The following is a 14007-nucleotide window of genomic DNA, read 5'->3' on the forward strand; positions in this document are numbered from 1 at the left end:
TATTTAAATTATTTTAAACTATTAAATATATAAATATATATATTTTTATTACCAACAATTTTATTTGATATGGAACTTTTAATAAAGATTGTAAGGCCCATTTAAAATATGTTAACTTTTCTGCCCTAAAGTTAGTGGGCCTAAGGCCGGCCCAACGTATAAAGTCACTAAGTCTGCCCTAATTTCACAATTTACTCTCACACTTGCTGAAATCAGCAGCCGTCGCCCTTCCGCACTAGAGCTCTGCTAGGGTTTGTTCTTGTCTCGAACCAGTTCGTCCCGACTAACGATTCCTGCTCCACGTAAGTAACTCTAACCCTATTGTACTTACCTCCTAAAGCTTTACATTCGTTTTCCACCGATTAAAGCCCGAAAATAATCGTGTCCTTCGCTGTTCCATCAGTTCCTAGGTCCATCACTCGAGCTGCTGTGCTCCAAGGTCCCGCGTCGAAGTTCTGTTAGCCGCTTTCCAGGTACGGGAAGTTAGGGTTTCAGTCTTTTAGGTGTTGTCTTGGCTGTTCTTGAGTGAGTTAATGATTTCATGAATGAATCCTTCGTTTTGGTGTGATTAAATGCTTGTTGTGCTTGATGGATTTGATAAACATGGCTGTGGCAGTGAAGAACAATGGCGAGACCTGTTAATCTCGCCCAAGCGAGTCCATCTCGCCTAGGCGAGATGAAACAGGGAGCTCGCCTAGGTTTATTGCGCGAAAAGTCGCCCAGGCGGCTCGCTCAACTTTTGAGCGAGCAGGCAACTCGCCCAAGCGAGAGGGATCTCGCTTAAGCGAGATCCCGTGTTGCCCAGGCCCTGGTTTTCCTTGAGCCCTCGCCTAGGCGAAGGGGGGGCTCGCCTGAGCGAGCCTGTCTCGCCTGAGCGAGACCCTTCAGCCTGAGCGAGGGGTTTGGGCGAAACAGTGTGGTGTTGGATTGCATTTTTGTTCTCTTGTGCTTGGATTTGGTTGGGTATGACCACTATGATAAGATGCATGTACTGATGTATGAATATATGCCTAATGAGTTGCTATATATGCGTGACATGATTCATAAATAATGAATGATGAGTGTGGTGGGGACTTAACATATGAAATGAGTATGCGGTTTGAAACTAAAGGGATACGTGATTAATATGAGACGAGGCCCTAGGCTCATGGGGGCGGTGATGATCAGAGGTATGGATTTGGGATGTGATTGATATGAGGATTAAACTCCAAGGGTTGATATGGAATTGAAAAATATGATTTTATTATTCTCTTATTGTTGATTTACGAACGTTGGTCCGTGTCAGCGTGTAATTCCTTGGGGTCTCTAGGTGAGACCTCCGGGGTCGCGCTTCAGTGGTCGGGACGTAATTCCATGGCCCCTGCTAGTGGGTGTTCATGGTGGTGCCCCATCTGTATAACTAGGTAAGGATTCAAGGTAAGGTTGCATCCTGACGCTCCGAGGAACCAGTTAGTCTCACTTAGAGCGGACTGACTCTTGTGGTGGGAGTAGCAGGAGGCCTGAAACTCATTAAGGGCTAACCTTATGGTGGGAGAGATTTTTGATTCATCGTAACACTGGTAACACATAGCTCAGGATCGAGCAGCTCAGGGTCGAGCGGGGGTATCCACCACAAGTGCAAGCATCCGCTGAATCCGACCGAGTTATACGTATCCGGATGAGTCGAGTCGAGTCGAGTCGTAGTGTATTGAATGAAGAGTCATAACCTGTTTGGTTGCTATGTGGATGAGATGATGAAAATATATTTGATTGCATGTTGAATATGTTGATTGGCTCTAGCTTACCCGTTTTGTTGCATGTGATGTATGTGGCTGTTCTTTCTTGCGATGATCATCAACTTGGTTGATGGGAGCAGATGGGCGAGGTCCTCGTGGTCAGCAAGGAAATGGAGATTCTGCCGCTTAGTCCGCGTGGATTGGAGTATATTCGTTGTTGTACTTTTCTTTAGGGCTATGGCCCTGTATGTCGTTGTTCTTGGTTTTGTAAACTTTCGGTCGAACCGTTATTCTGTTTTGGTTGGCATCGCGTTATGCCTAGTTGTAGAGGTAGCTTTATGAACCCCGGGACTGCATTGTTGATTATCTCTGTGTGACGTTTCCTTTAATTTTACGTATATAAATTAAATGGGGCGTTACAAAGATTAGTACTTAAGTAATGATGTTTGTTATTGTTTTTAAATTTTTAAATGTAAAAATTTCATCAACTAAATTTCTCGCATTTTGGTCTATCTGTTTCACTATTTATAAATAATTTCTTAAATATCTTTTAAAAAAAAATTCTTAAATATTTTTATATTTTTCTCATATTTATAAATATCCGTATAATTTTCAGAAGTCTTGAAATTGGTGTACAAAAACCACAGTTCCAAGGTTCGCAGTTCGTACTTCTGTTAATTCTCAGAAGTTTCTTATTCAACTCACCTCTTCCATCATCTACACCCTCACCCCCAACTCAGATTATAATAAGAAATAATATTCTTTTACACTCATTTTTCTTACTTAAATTTATTTTATAATTATTTTTTATAACAAAATATTTTATTAAAAACAAATAATAATAATAATAATAATAATAATAAGACATATAAATACAAAGTTATAATAAAATAATAACTTATTGAGTTGTAATTTAAAAAAAAAATGATGATATGAACATAGTGCTTTTAACAAAACAAGAAGAAGAAAGCTCTTACTACCAACTTCGTTAAAGAGTAAAAGGAAAAGTACTTATAGCTATAAAACAATTTTCATCAAATTACACAAATGTTTGTTTTTGGTTTTAAATCTTGTCTAACTCGATTTTTTCAAAATTTTAGTTAAAAGGATATTGACCAACTTCTCACTTCGTGTTGTCGCATTGGTAATAAATAACACTGATGATTAAACAATAAGTAATAAAATAATATTTTGTTTCGAATTTTTATTTAGGTTTTATCTACTTTTTATTTAGAGATAATTTTTTTTTCTTTATGCAATGGTTACACTAATAAATAAGCTAATATACAAGAGTCAGATACAAAAAAAAGAAAGAAAAAAAAGAAACCCAATTAATTAATTCAATTTATTTTAAACTATGATTTTTGAAGCAAAAATATTGATCATACTGAGGATTAAAATTAAACAAAACCTAAACAGATAATTTTGTTACCATCTAAATCTAAATTTTTCTACCTTCATAACTATAGTTTCCAAACACCGAATCTTCAAGCTTATCCTCAAAACCCTAGATGACTTTGTCTTATTATTTATTTTTAACCGGAATAATAGTTTAGTCAATAATTGAGATAAATATAGATATCAATACTAGAATTTTATTTATACTCATAAACTTAAAAGTTGTACTTGGAATCATAGATAGGACTATTTATCAACCACATTAACCATAACTACTTTCACTTGTTTAAAGTAAAATATTTTGTCCATATTAAAATAAAGTTATCCTTGAAATTGAAAATCTCTTTACAAATTTAATTCTAACGGAAATATAACAACGTATTTGAAAGATATCGTTGGAAGTGAAAGAATGTGCTTTGCAACATTTCTGTAGGTTAGAGTAGCGGAGAAGAGGGGGAAACGATAATAATATATTAAACTATAAATAGTGAGAATTTGCAGAGGTAAAACAGGAACAAAATGAAAAAAAGAATAACTTTATCTCTTTCTCTCTGAGTCTGAATAAAATAATAAACCAATTTATTCATTTATGTTTATTCACGTAAATGCATGCATTTCGTTTTAATTAAGGTGGTAACAAAATGAAAAACATTGAAAAAACTACAGTGAAAGTAGCCTCGAAGAGGAAGAACCTACTTAATAGTAGCCTTGAAGAGGCTATAAATATGTAGTTCATGCTTCCATTCTCTTCACCAGTTATCAAACAATATTTTCTAGTTTTTTTTTTTTCCATTCTTCTGTTTCCTCCTTCACCTTGTTGCTGCAACCATGGCAAGAGTATCCACAGATCCACTGGTTATTGGGAGAGTGATAGGAGATGTTCTTGATTCTTTCACTCCAACCATAAAAATGACTGTAACATTCTGTAAGAAGCAAGTCTACAATGGCCATGAACTCTTTCCTTCCACAGTTACCACATGGCCCAGGGTTGAGATTGGTGGAGGAGATTTGAGATCCTTCTTTACACTGGTATATATATTTATTTCCTTTTATTTATTGAACAAAAAAGAACTTTATATATATTTCTTTCAAAACTTCAATCATGTAGGCATGAAAAAAAAACCTTCAATCATTTGAAATAAATGTCTCCTTTTTCTCTTTGCAGATTATGACAGACCCTGATGTCCCAGGACCTAGTGACCCTTATCTGAGAGAACATCTGCACTGGTACTTTAACAGATATTGCCTGAAATTAACCGTTTGTATTTTTCTTCATTTATTGGCTGAATAATATATTTACCTGAAAACCAAACCAATTCTAAACTGAGAGAAGGAAAAACTCTGAAACAGTTATAAATATTTTAAAACATCAAATTTTGACATTGAAAATCAATTCTATGCACCAAATTGGTTTTCCATGAAGGGTTATAAAAGTTCTAAGTTCTAACCAAAGACCTAATTTTACTGTGTGTGGATAAATACACACACACACACACTACTGTGCAAATCAAAGCAAAGAAATTTTCAGGTTTCAGCTGAAATTGTGCCCTTTTGCAGGATGGTGACAGACATACCAGGCACAACAAATGCTTCATTTGGTAACTTTATATTTATTTAAGATGTACTAAAAAAAATGTATGATCAGAAATATACTTAATCCATGTTTTTGTTCCGTTCTTTTTGGGGTAGGGAATGTGTTGGTTAGCTATGAAATGCCAAAGCCTAACATAGGGATACACAGGTTTGTGTTTGTCCTGTTCCAGCAAAAACGTAGGCAGTGTGTTACTCCACCTTCTTCGAGGGACAACTTTAACACTCGAAAATTTTCATCCGAGAACGACCTTGGACTCCCTGTTGCTGCTGTCTACTTCAATGCACAGAGGGAAACTGCTGCTAGAAGACGCTAATATATATGGCTACTTCTGCAATGCAACCAATGTACTCAATAACGTTATCTTCACGTAGGGGCCTAGTTTCACTTCTAAACCATCGTGTCGCTTGAAATAGCTCGCAGAAATGTTTTCTTTTTTAGTAACTCTTGAGTTCTTTTAATGAAAAATAATCTGGCGCAGGTAAAATTTAAATGGTTGTGTAACTTTTTATGTTTTTGGTGAAAAATCATATATATAAATGGTGTTGGGAACTACAATACTATTCCATATGTATTTGAAGTTGTTTTGAAGGTGAAGATAATTGGATATAGAAAGTCTCTATGTGCATGTGTCCATCATGCTTAACTTTTTATAAAGTTGTGGGCTATATAGTACACGAGGTGCTATAATAAAGTGAAATAATAGTTTTTATTTGTAAGTGTAACCTAGAGTTTAAATTCACTGTGTTTCCTTGTTAAATAGAAGTGAGTTTTTTTTTTTTTTTCATCATAGGCAAGGAAATGAATCTTGATTAGCAAGGAGGAGAAATTGTTATTCATTTTTTATAATAAATTGAAAAGTTTAACTGATTAATCACATAGAGATTCACTAGAACCTTAAGCACATGAGATAGTACGAGAGGGTTGAATAATTTTTCTTCCAAAAAGCCAAATTATTTGTCAATTTTTATTGGAATATGAAATGCTGTCTAGTGTCTACCTCAATTATGAGCAACTTCAACTAAGCATGGCCATTATTAAAGAGTGTGAAATTTTTTTATAAAGGGGACTAATCTTAATTAATTAATAACTTGCAAAATATTTATATAAATGATCTGCAATCTCTGATTAAATTGACGTTGGCTAGAGATATTTACTAAGCTATATATGGAGAAGAAAAGTAAACCTATATGAAAAGTATATAGCAATATCCACTTCCAAAGTTTAAATTTTAATTTGTTTGACTCAAATATATATATATATATATATATATATATATATATATATATATATATATATATATATATATATATATATATATATATATATATATATATATATATATATATATATGACAGACAAAAAAATATAACATGACAAATAAAAAGGGTTTTCAGAAAGTTTAGGAAGAGCATTATAACTTTGAAACAAACAGCACAGGAGCTTTTGTTGAGAGTGAAGTGCTTCAGCTCCGATTTTTTTTTTTTATATATTTGATATTCTAAAAAGTAAATTTTAATTATAATTTATATAAATAAATATTTATTAATACATTTTGAAAATATTATTTATGGTTTCGCCACTGCTTTAAAAGTATGGTGCCTTTAATTTTTTTGAAGACCAATATTAATTATTCAGTTTTTGTTCCTGTATTTTTTTGCTAAACCAAAGAAGGTGGAAGTGGCGGCTAGGAAGAGAGGGTGGAGTATTGTGGAAGGAAATTCTGGAATTTAGATATGGTACATGGAGGAATATGAACCATAGAGACAATTCCAAACTACACTATACAAATGTCAAAATGGTCCAATCCATGAGTTAACCTGAAATAAGTTTGAATAGGGTTGAATAAAAAAATTCTAATTTTTTAAATATAGATTAAACTGAATTCAATTCATTTAATGCATGAGTTAATAATTCTTTATTGTTTTTTATTATTTGTATCATAATTATTTATTATTTTTAAATATACATGTTGACAATTTGATATTTAAATATTAGAATGTTATTTAATAATATTTTAATAATTTAGATGATTATTTTAGTTATTTAATTTGTCATGTAGTTGGGATTTCTGTCGACATTTCGTTATAGTCGGTTCTATGAATTTTATTTTTTATTTTTTATTTAAAATTTTATTGTTTTGAAGATGTTTGAAATAATTTATTTATGTTTTTTATTTTATTTCTTACGTCTTTTTGTTAATGTTTTTATGTTGTGTCGTAATTTCTATTTGTAATTAATTTTAATTTTAATGTATTTTTGAATGTGTTTATTAGATAGGGGTAAAACAAAAGGAGCATCCATACATTGTGGCAGAAATTCTACACATAGTCAGGCTTCTAGGCAAAAATATCTTAGACTTAGACCTATGACATATGTTCATAGAAGGGGTCAGGGTCGTCAGCAGTAACAATAACCTAAATTTATGTGTATAGTCTCCTTCATACATTTCCTTTGTAAAAGCATAGAAATATGATATGAAACTAGAACTTATATATTTGTGATTTTATAAAAAAACTTAAAAGGAGATATTTCATTATAAATACAAAGACGACTCTCACCACCTATAACATAACATGAGTATACAATACCGAGTTTTTCAATAATAAGTGAAAAGAAAATGAAAAAAAATATATCATACAACAATCAAATAAATTAAAAATAAATAAACAATAAATTGCAAAATCTTTACCAGATCTCAAAGATTAAATATAATTTTAGTTATTAAATTTTGATATAAAATTAAATTTTGTTATTATTTTAAATTTTGATACATTTTAGTATTCAAATTTTAAAATAAATAGATATAATTCTTTTAAATCAATGATGTTAATTTTTTTTGTGTTAAACGATATTTTAAACTGATATTTAAGTTAGAATATATCGAATAGTATAAATAATTCAATAAAAAAGTCATTTAAAATATCAAAACAATTTCCTGCAATTGGATTAGAATAATTTCATAATAAATAACATGCATTGTATAAGTATTTTTTTAATAGAATATTATATTGTTGTAAAATAGTAATTTAGTGTGGTTGTAGAGTAAATATAGAAAACAAATGCTTGGGCAAGGAAGCAGTGATCTTTATAAATTCCTTAGCTTGATATATAAAATAAAGGAATTGAAGAAGTGTCTTTCTTATGTCTCTTCAGCACACTACCTTGAGCTGAGGCATGGAAAGGTAGGGATAGAAGGCGAAACTGCGGAGTGAGCTCATTTTTATACTCACACATGCTACTTTCTAGGCAAACCAGTTAAAAAAAGTGATATATTTTCCCACTTCACTACCTTTTCCATTGCTTTTTTCATAACCCTACATTGCTAGCTGCATACTCTACTTTATTCACCAACACCAAACTAAAATATATAAACATTGTGAAATTCCTATGAAATTGGCAAACCTACGTTTTAACTTTTTTACCCTAACTCCACATTATCTCCGGCTTCTGTTACCAGATTCTTCCCATTTTTTTTTTTCTAAATTTCTGTGCATGTGTAAAATTCAAACCAACAGAACCCAGTTTTTGGATGAATATCTCTACGGGAAACCATCTTTTCACTTGAATTGTTAAGGCTCGACTTTATGGTCGACTTTATAGCTAATTCAATCCAGAGACTATTCAAAAATTTGGAAGACTTAAAACAAATTTAAAAGTAATATTTTTTTATTTAAAATTAATTTTTTAAACTTTTTTAATACAAAATAATTTATTGAATTTTCAAAATTATAATTTCATTAACATTTCTATTTTAATAGATAATAAAACTAATCCGTTTAATCTTTTTATATATTTTTAATAGTTATCATGAGTTTGAGATGAGATTTATCATCATATCTAACCACATTTGTCTCGTTATTGTTGCTTTCCCATTTATCTATATTGTTATTATCTAGTTCATTCAAAGAGCACTCACTTATATCTTCTAATTCATTTTTCTTATATACTTTTATAAATTTATTCATAGTTTTTTGTGATTCAATAAAAGTCTCAATTTTTCTTTTTTTTTGGACTTTTGAATAGCCTGATTCAAATTTTCTAGTTGATATATTTATATATTTATATATTTTTATATGAAAAAAAATTATAATATATAAAACACTACTAAAAATAAGTATATAAAAAGAATAAGTTAAAACAATAAAAACTTGGTTTTACTTGTCAAGAAAATATACTCAATCATAGACTTTGAGTATTTTGAAATCTCAGGTGTCTTTCTTTTTTTTCAAGTCTCAACTTTTTCATAAACCTGCAAAGTTTATTTTGATATTAATCATTAATAAAAATAATTTAAAAAATATTGTTCTTCTTAACTAAAACCCTAAACCTTAATCCCTAAATAAAATCAAGCAAAAGAAATAGATTTATAATCCTACTACAAATTCATTAAATAAAATAAAAATAACATCAACACAAATAGAGAGAAAAACAAACTAACCAGAAAATAAAAAGATTGGTATACACGCACAATCACGCACAATATGAAATTCAATGAATGAAATATGTCAAAATTCTCAAAAGAAAAACTCCAGAATAGAAGAAAACTAGGAGATGCAATGAGTGGAATCAATATATAAGAAGTCACATAAATATAAAAGAAGAAAATAAAATCAAAAAAAGTCACAAAGAGATAAAAGAAGAAAATATAATCAAAATTGAAGTCGTATAGAGATAAAAAGAGAAAATAAAATGAAAATTGAAATGCAAATATATAAACAAAAGAAAAAAATAGAATCAAAGTCACTCAAAGATAAAGGAATAATAGAATCAAAATTGATTATATAATTTATTGAAAAAAGATTTTAACTCGTTAAATATAAAATTTAGTAGACCTTTATTTTTGGAGGCATGAAGTTAATGTTTTACCCTTGAGTCAGCCTTGACTCAATCTTACATATGAGCTTGTAAGTTAATGTTTATATTCACTTATATATTAAAAATTGACCTTATAAATCGATGTGGAACTTTCAACACACTTTCCTCAAGCTGAAGAATATACATATCGAGTATGAGACTATATACTAAAGTGTGATATGATAATATTTGGAACAATAAGTCCAACAAATAACAGATTTTGTTAGGACGGATTCTAACTCATGACTCTGATACCATGTTAAGATGTAGACTTAAGTCTAATTCAGTCTTGCAAATCTGACTTATAAAATGAAGTTTAGACTCACTTTTGTAATATAATTTGGTCTTATATCTAATAATTATGTAGGACTTCCAACATAAATAATACTTTCATTCTAAAGTTACTTGGATAATGTACTGTATGTCCCATCGGGCCATTGGCCACGTGCAGTCCTCTGGTCCATCGAACAAGGCTGGGAGGGCTCGTATATAAAACAGGTCCACCGGTCGAACGGTCCCACAGATGAATTATATAGTACCATCGGTCGATCGGCCCCACAAACAAATCACACGCTACCCCAAAAAGGGACCATCGGTCGATCGGTCCTACGCATAAATTACGCGTTACTCTGTAAGGGACCCTCGGTCGATCGGTCTCACAGACAAACCACTCGTTACCTCGTAAAGGACCATCGGTCGCTCGGTCCCACACACGAACATCGCCTTAACTTGTAAAGGATAATCGATTGATCGGTTCCCAGGTCGATCGCGCATCAACCCATGGAAATCCATCGGTCGATCAGTCTCATAGGTGGTTCATGTAGCGCCTTACATGTGACCATCAGTCGATCGGCCGTATAGATTAATTATTCACTTAAGGTTGTTAAAATCATAAGATAACCAGCCTAGTCAAGCGGCTATCGGTCGACCGGCCAAACGAGGCCAGCCAGCTGGATTAATTAACGTTAAACAAGTCAGTAATTTTGATTAGAGGATCATTGGGCCGTGATTCAGGAACCCTAATCCCAGGCCCACACCAGAAACTATAAATAGGGCCCAAAGGTAGGTTGGTGAGGATCTTAATTTCGCATTTATTACTGCAGTTACACTTATACACCGATTGGCCCATCAACTGACTTAAGCATTGAAGCCTTTTAGACAGGTACCCTGATCGTCTGTTTAACCGATCGAGTGAGGAGGTAGATTTCTTGGAGGAGAAGCTATTGCAGTTGTGAAGAGAGGAGATTTCAAGAAGAGAGTAAAATTGAAGAGGTTCTTAGTAGGTTCTTGGTCCCTACACCCGAAACAGATAATATATTGTGTCGAATATTTACACGTAAAATGTTTTTGTTCTTTTTTCAGACTGAATTTGGTTTTAAAAAAACCTAATTTTCGAAAAACTAAATTCTAAACTTTATAATTTTTTGCAATTATTTGTTTTCAAAAATATCTTATTTTAAATGAAAAAGAGAAAGATTAAAATATGTTAGAATTCAGTTCTTTAAAAATCAATAACTCATTTTCAATCAAATTTCTCTTAATTATAGTTAAGAATTTTGTTTTCTGAAAACCAAATTCCAATCGGAAAAGGAAAATTGCGCTATATATTTGACACAAATATTGTCCAAACAATTTTTTGGTGCACTTGGATGAAAATATGTCATGAAACCTAACAAGGGGCTAGGTGTAACATCCCTAGCAGATATTACGGATTTAACAAAAATAAAACAAAATATTACATCAGCATCATTTATGTAAAAACTCATTCATTAATAATGCCTCATTTTCCAAAACACGGGAAAGTAAAAACTTCATTAAAACCACCATTAAGTCCATACATACAAAAGTGTGAGTTTAATCAAGTAGGCCATGAGCCTTTACATCATATGTTAAAATAGAGTGACAAAAACATGAACATAAAAATCCCCATAAACAGCCCCTCTCCGCAGCTAAGTCTCACCAGCTCCACCTGCATCATCACCTGCTCACGTGTACCACGTACACGATCATCGCCAAACACAAGCAGATAGGGTGAGCTAACAGTTAAATCATACAAAATATATATATTACATATGCATATACATGTTAACCAATACAAATAGTATAACAACAACACAATTCTTCTTTATACTGCTTGGCCACAACCCTATCAGGTATCCTTTCTCTTTCCACAGAATCTTACTCTATTTCCATCACATGGCCACCACCATGTGCACTGATGCACTTAATGGAAGTCACGTTACCTTCCCTCCACATGGCCACCACCATGCATAACAAGTACATCAGGAAACCTCGTTTGAGTTCTTCTCATGGCCACAACCATGTAAGCAGTGTTCTATATCTTCTAATGAGTATCTTTAGGTGCCTTGCTGCAACACTTATCAGCCACACCGATAAAGCACGTGCGAAAACATGCTACGGATCACACACCGTAACGCCAGGTGGAGTTCCCAAATACGAACATAGTCCGTAACGTCCTAGGACTACCAAACTCGTCAGCAACCACTGAGGAGGGCAATCCCTCTGGACCCATCCGTACTGGCCACAACCAGCACATTCACACCGACACACTCGCCAACCCGAGCCACAATTCCGTGGGTCTTAAATTCTGCGGGTCTTACACTAGGAATTGATTGGATTAACCATTGCATATTTGATGGCTAAATCTGACACATGGAACCAAAGGAGCCCCCGAATAAGACCTAGTTGGTCATCGTTAAAGTATGATTGTTGAAAAGTAAGAAAAAATTGAATGAATTTGGATAATGATGGTGTTTGTGTTAAGAAACTGAAAAGGGGAAAATGATTCTGATTACTAACGAGGAAAAAGCAGGAGGGACTTCTGTTTTGGCGATATAAAAATTACACAATTTTTTTCGAGAATAAACCTTTTATTAAATATTGATATAAAGCGATATCTAATTTCTAGACACTCACACAATCCTTCAGACATAATTACCTATAGAACTAAGCCCTAATGTTTTAAATCCAAGGAAATAATCCTACTTTTATTATAAGGTACTAACAATACTCCAATTCCAATGTCACACAAATTCCAAATTTGGCTAGCCACTTTGAAACACCTCATTAGGATGTTACTAAAAAAAACTTTGAATTTTTTGCGTATTTCAAAACAAACTTATTTCGTAACTTTGATATCAGTGTTCAAAATAACATAAAATAAACTTTTATTCACTTTAGAGGGTTGAATTTATGCTCCATGTGTTCTCCTTATAAAGATAAAGAGGAGTCCCTTCAACATTTCTTTGAATGTCAAACCGTTGTACATATTTAATCCTTACTACATGACATTTTTTCATATTTGCAATGGTTGTCTATAACTCATTTAATTGTTTTTATTAAGTCTCGTCTTATTGAATCTCATATGACTAGTTGTTGTAACTTATACTAGTTGAATGAGTTGGAGGATGAGAAATTGTAACTTATAGTATTTCATTACAAATTGCGGTGCACCCTATTATAGGATATGTAAGGTTCACAAGTAGTTCTTCTATGAAACATATGAAGAATGATATACATAATTTTCTAATTCTAAAATATTTTGAAGGTTGTTTTAATCTTCTAGTTAATTCTCGGTCCATAGTAGTTGGAAGTAACAACTAGTAGCATATATGTACTCAGTTTCAACTGTAGATAGAACTATTGCTCCTTACTTCTTATCAGCCAAAGGCTCTAGGTTTCAACCAATGAAGTGGCAACCTCTACTAGTGTGTAACCAACATCACAAGATCCTTGTAATTTAAAATTTTCTCATCCTTTAAAACACAAACAAAGATTAGTAGTGTGTTTTAAATAATGAAAAATTATTTTAACAACTATAAGATATATTTCTCCTAGTTTCTCTTCAAAATGAGTACACAGATTAAATACAATATTTTGTGTACATGTTGTTAGACACACGAGAGACCAGATCATGTTGCTATACAATGTGTTATTTACATTATTAGATTATTTCTCAAGACCAAGAGATGTTGTAGGATGCATGGGTCAATCTATTTAGCATCATCCAACTTGAACTTCTTTAGAAACTTTTTGACATAATTCTTTAGCACCATTTTTGGCTTAGCCCAAGTATCCTCTCAATAAGTCACTCCGGACTTAAATCGAGTAGTCTTTCAACAAGCCACTCATGGCTCAACCAAAGTATTCTTTCTCCAAGCCACATCTAGCTCAATACAAGTATTGTCACTCCTGGATTAAGACAAATACAATGTCCTTGTGATCAAAAGATCATAGTTTAAACTTGCTAGGGTAGAAGATTTACATGTTCTTTCTCTACTTAGCTAGAATGAGCAAAATATAGTGTTATTACAAAGCTTTTTAGGAAATAGAGAAAAAGTAGAAGAGATTAAACACTTGCATATATAATGGTTTTTATTTGTCAACACCCAATTTCGTCCGGGTAAATGTATTTGTTTTGTTATA

At 32.3% G+C, this 14007-nt stretch overlaps 1 protein-coding gene across 2 annotated transcripts; it reads left to right on the forward strand.

Moving 5' to 3' along the window:
• The first annotated feature begins 208 nt into the window (after window positions 1–208).
• Window positions 209–5179, forward strand: LOC114192774 (CEN-like protein 2). 2 transcript variants are annotated; one of them, XM_085676151.1, is made up of 7 exons: window positions 209–302; window positions 404–473; window positions 1856–2045; window positions 3961–4142; window positions 4279–4340; window positions 4671–4711; window positions 4803–5179. In XM_085676151.1, exons 3-7 carry the CDS (start codon window positions 2030–2032, stop codon window positions 5018–5020), a joined length of 519 nt encoding a protein of 172 aa, XP_085532277.1. In that variant the 5' UTR covers window positions 209–302; window positions 404–473; window positions 1856–2029; the 3' UTR covers window positions 5021–5179. The 2 variants fall into 2 exon arrangements, with proteins under 2 accessions (XP_085532277.1, XP_027938387.1); XM_028082586.2 differs by lacking the exons at window positions 209–302; window positions 404–473; window positions 1856–2045 and having other exon boundaries at window positions 3890–4142.
• Window positions 5180–14007: the final 8828 nt, after the last annotated feature.

The sequence above is a fragment of the Vigna unguiculata genome, chromosome 7 (assembly GCF_037176805.1).
Source record: "Vigna unguiculata cultivar grain cowpea cultivar isolate G323 ecotype 2 chromosome 7, ASM3717680v1, whole genome shotgun sequence".
Lineage (NCBI taxonomy): Eukaryota > Viridiplantae > Streptophyta > Magnoliopsida > Fabales > Fabaceae > Vigna > Vigna unguiculata.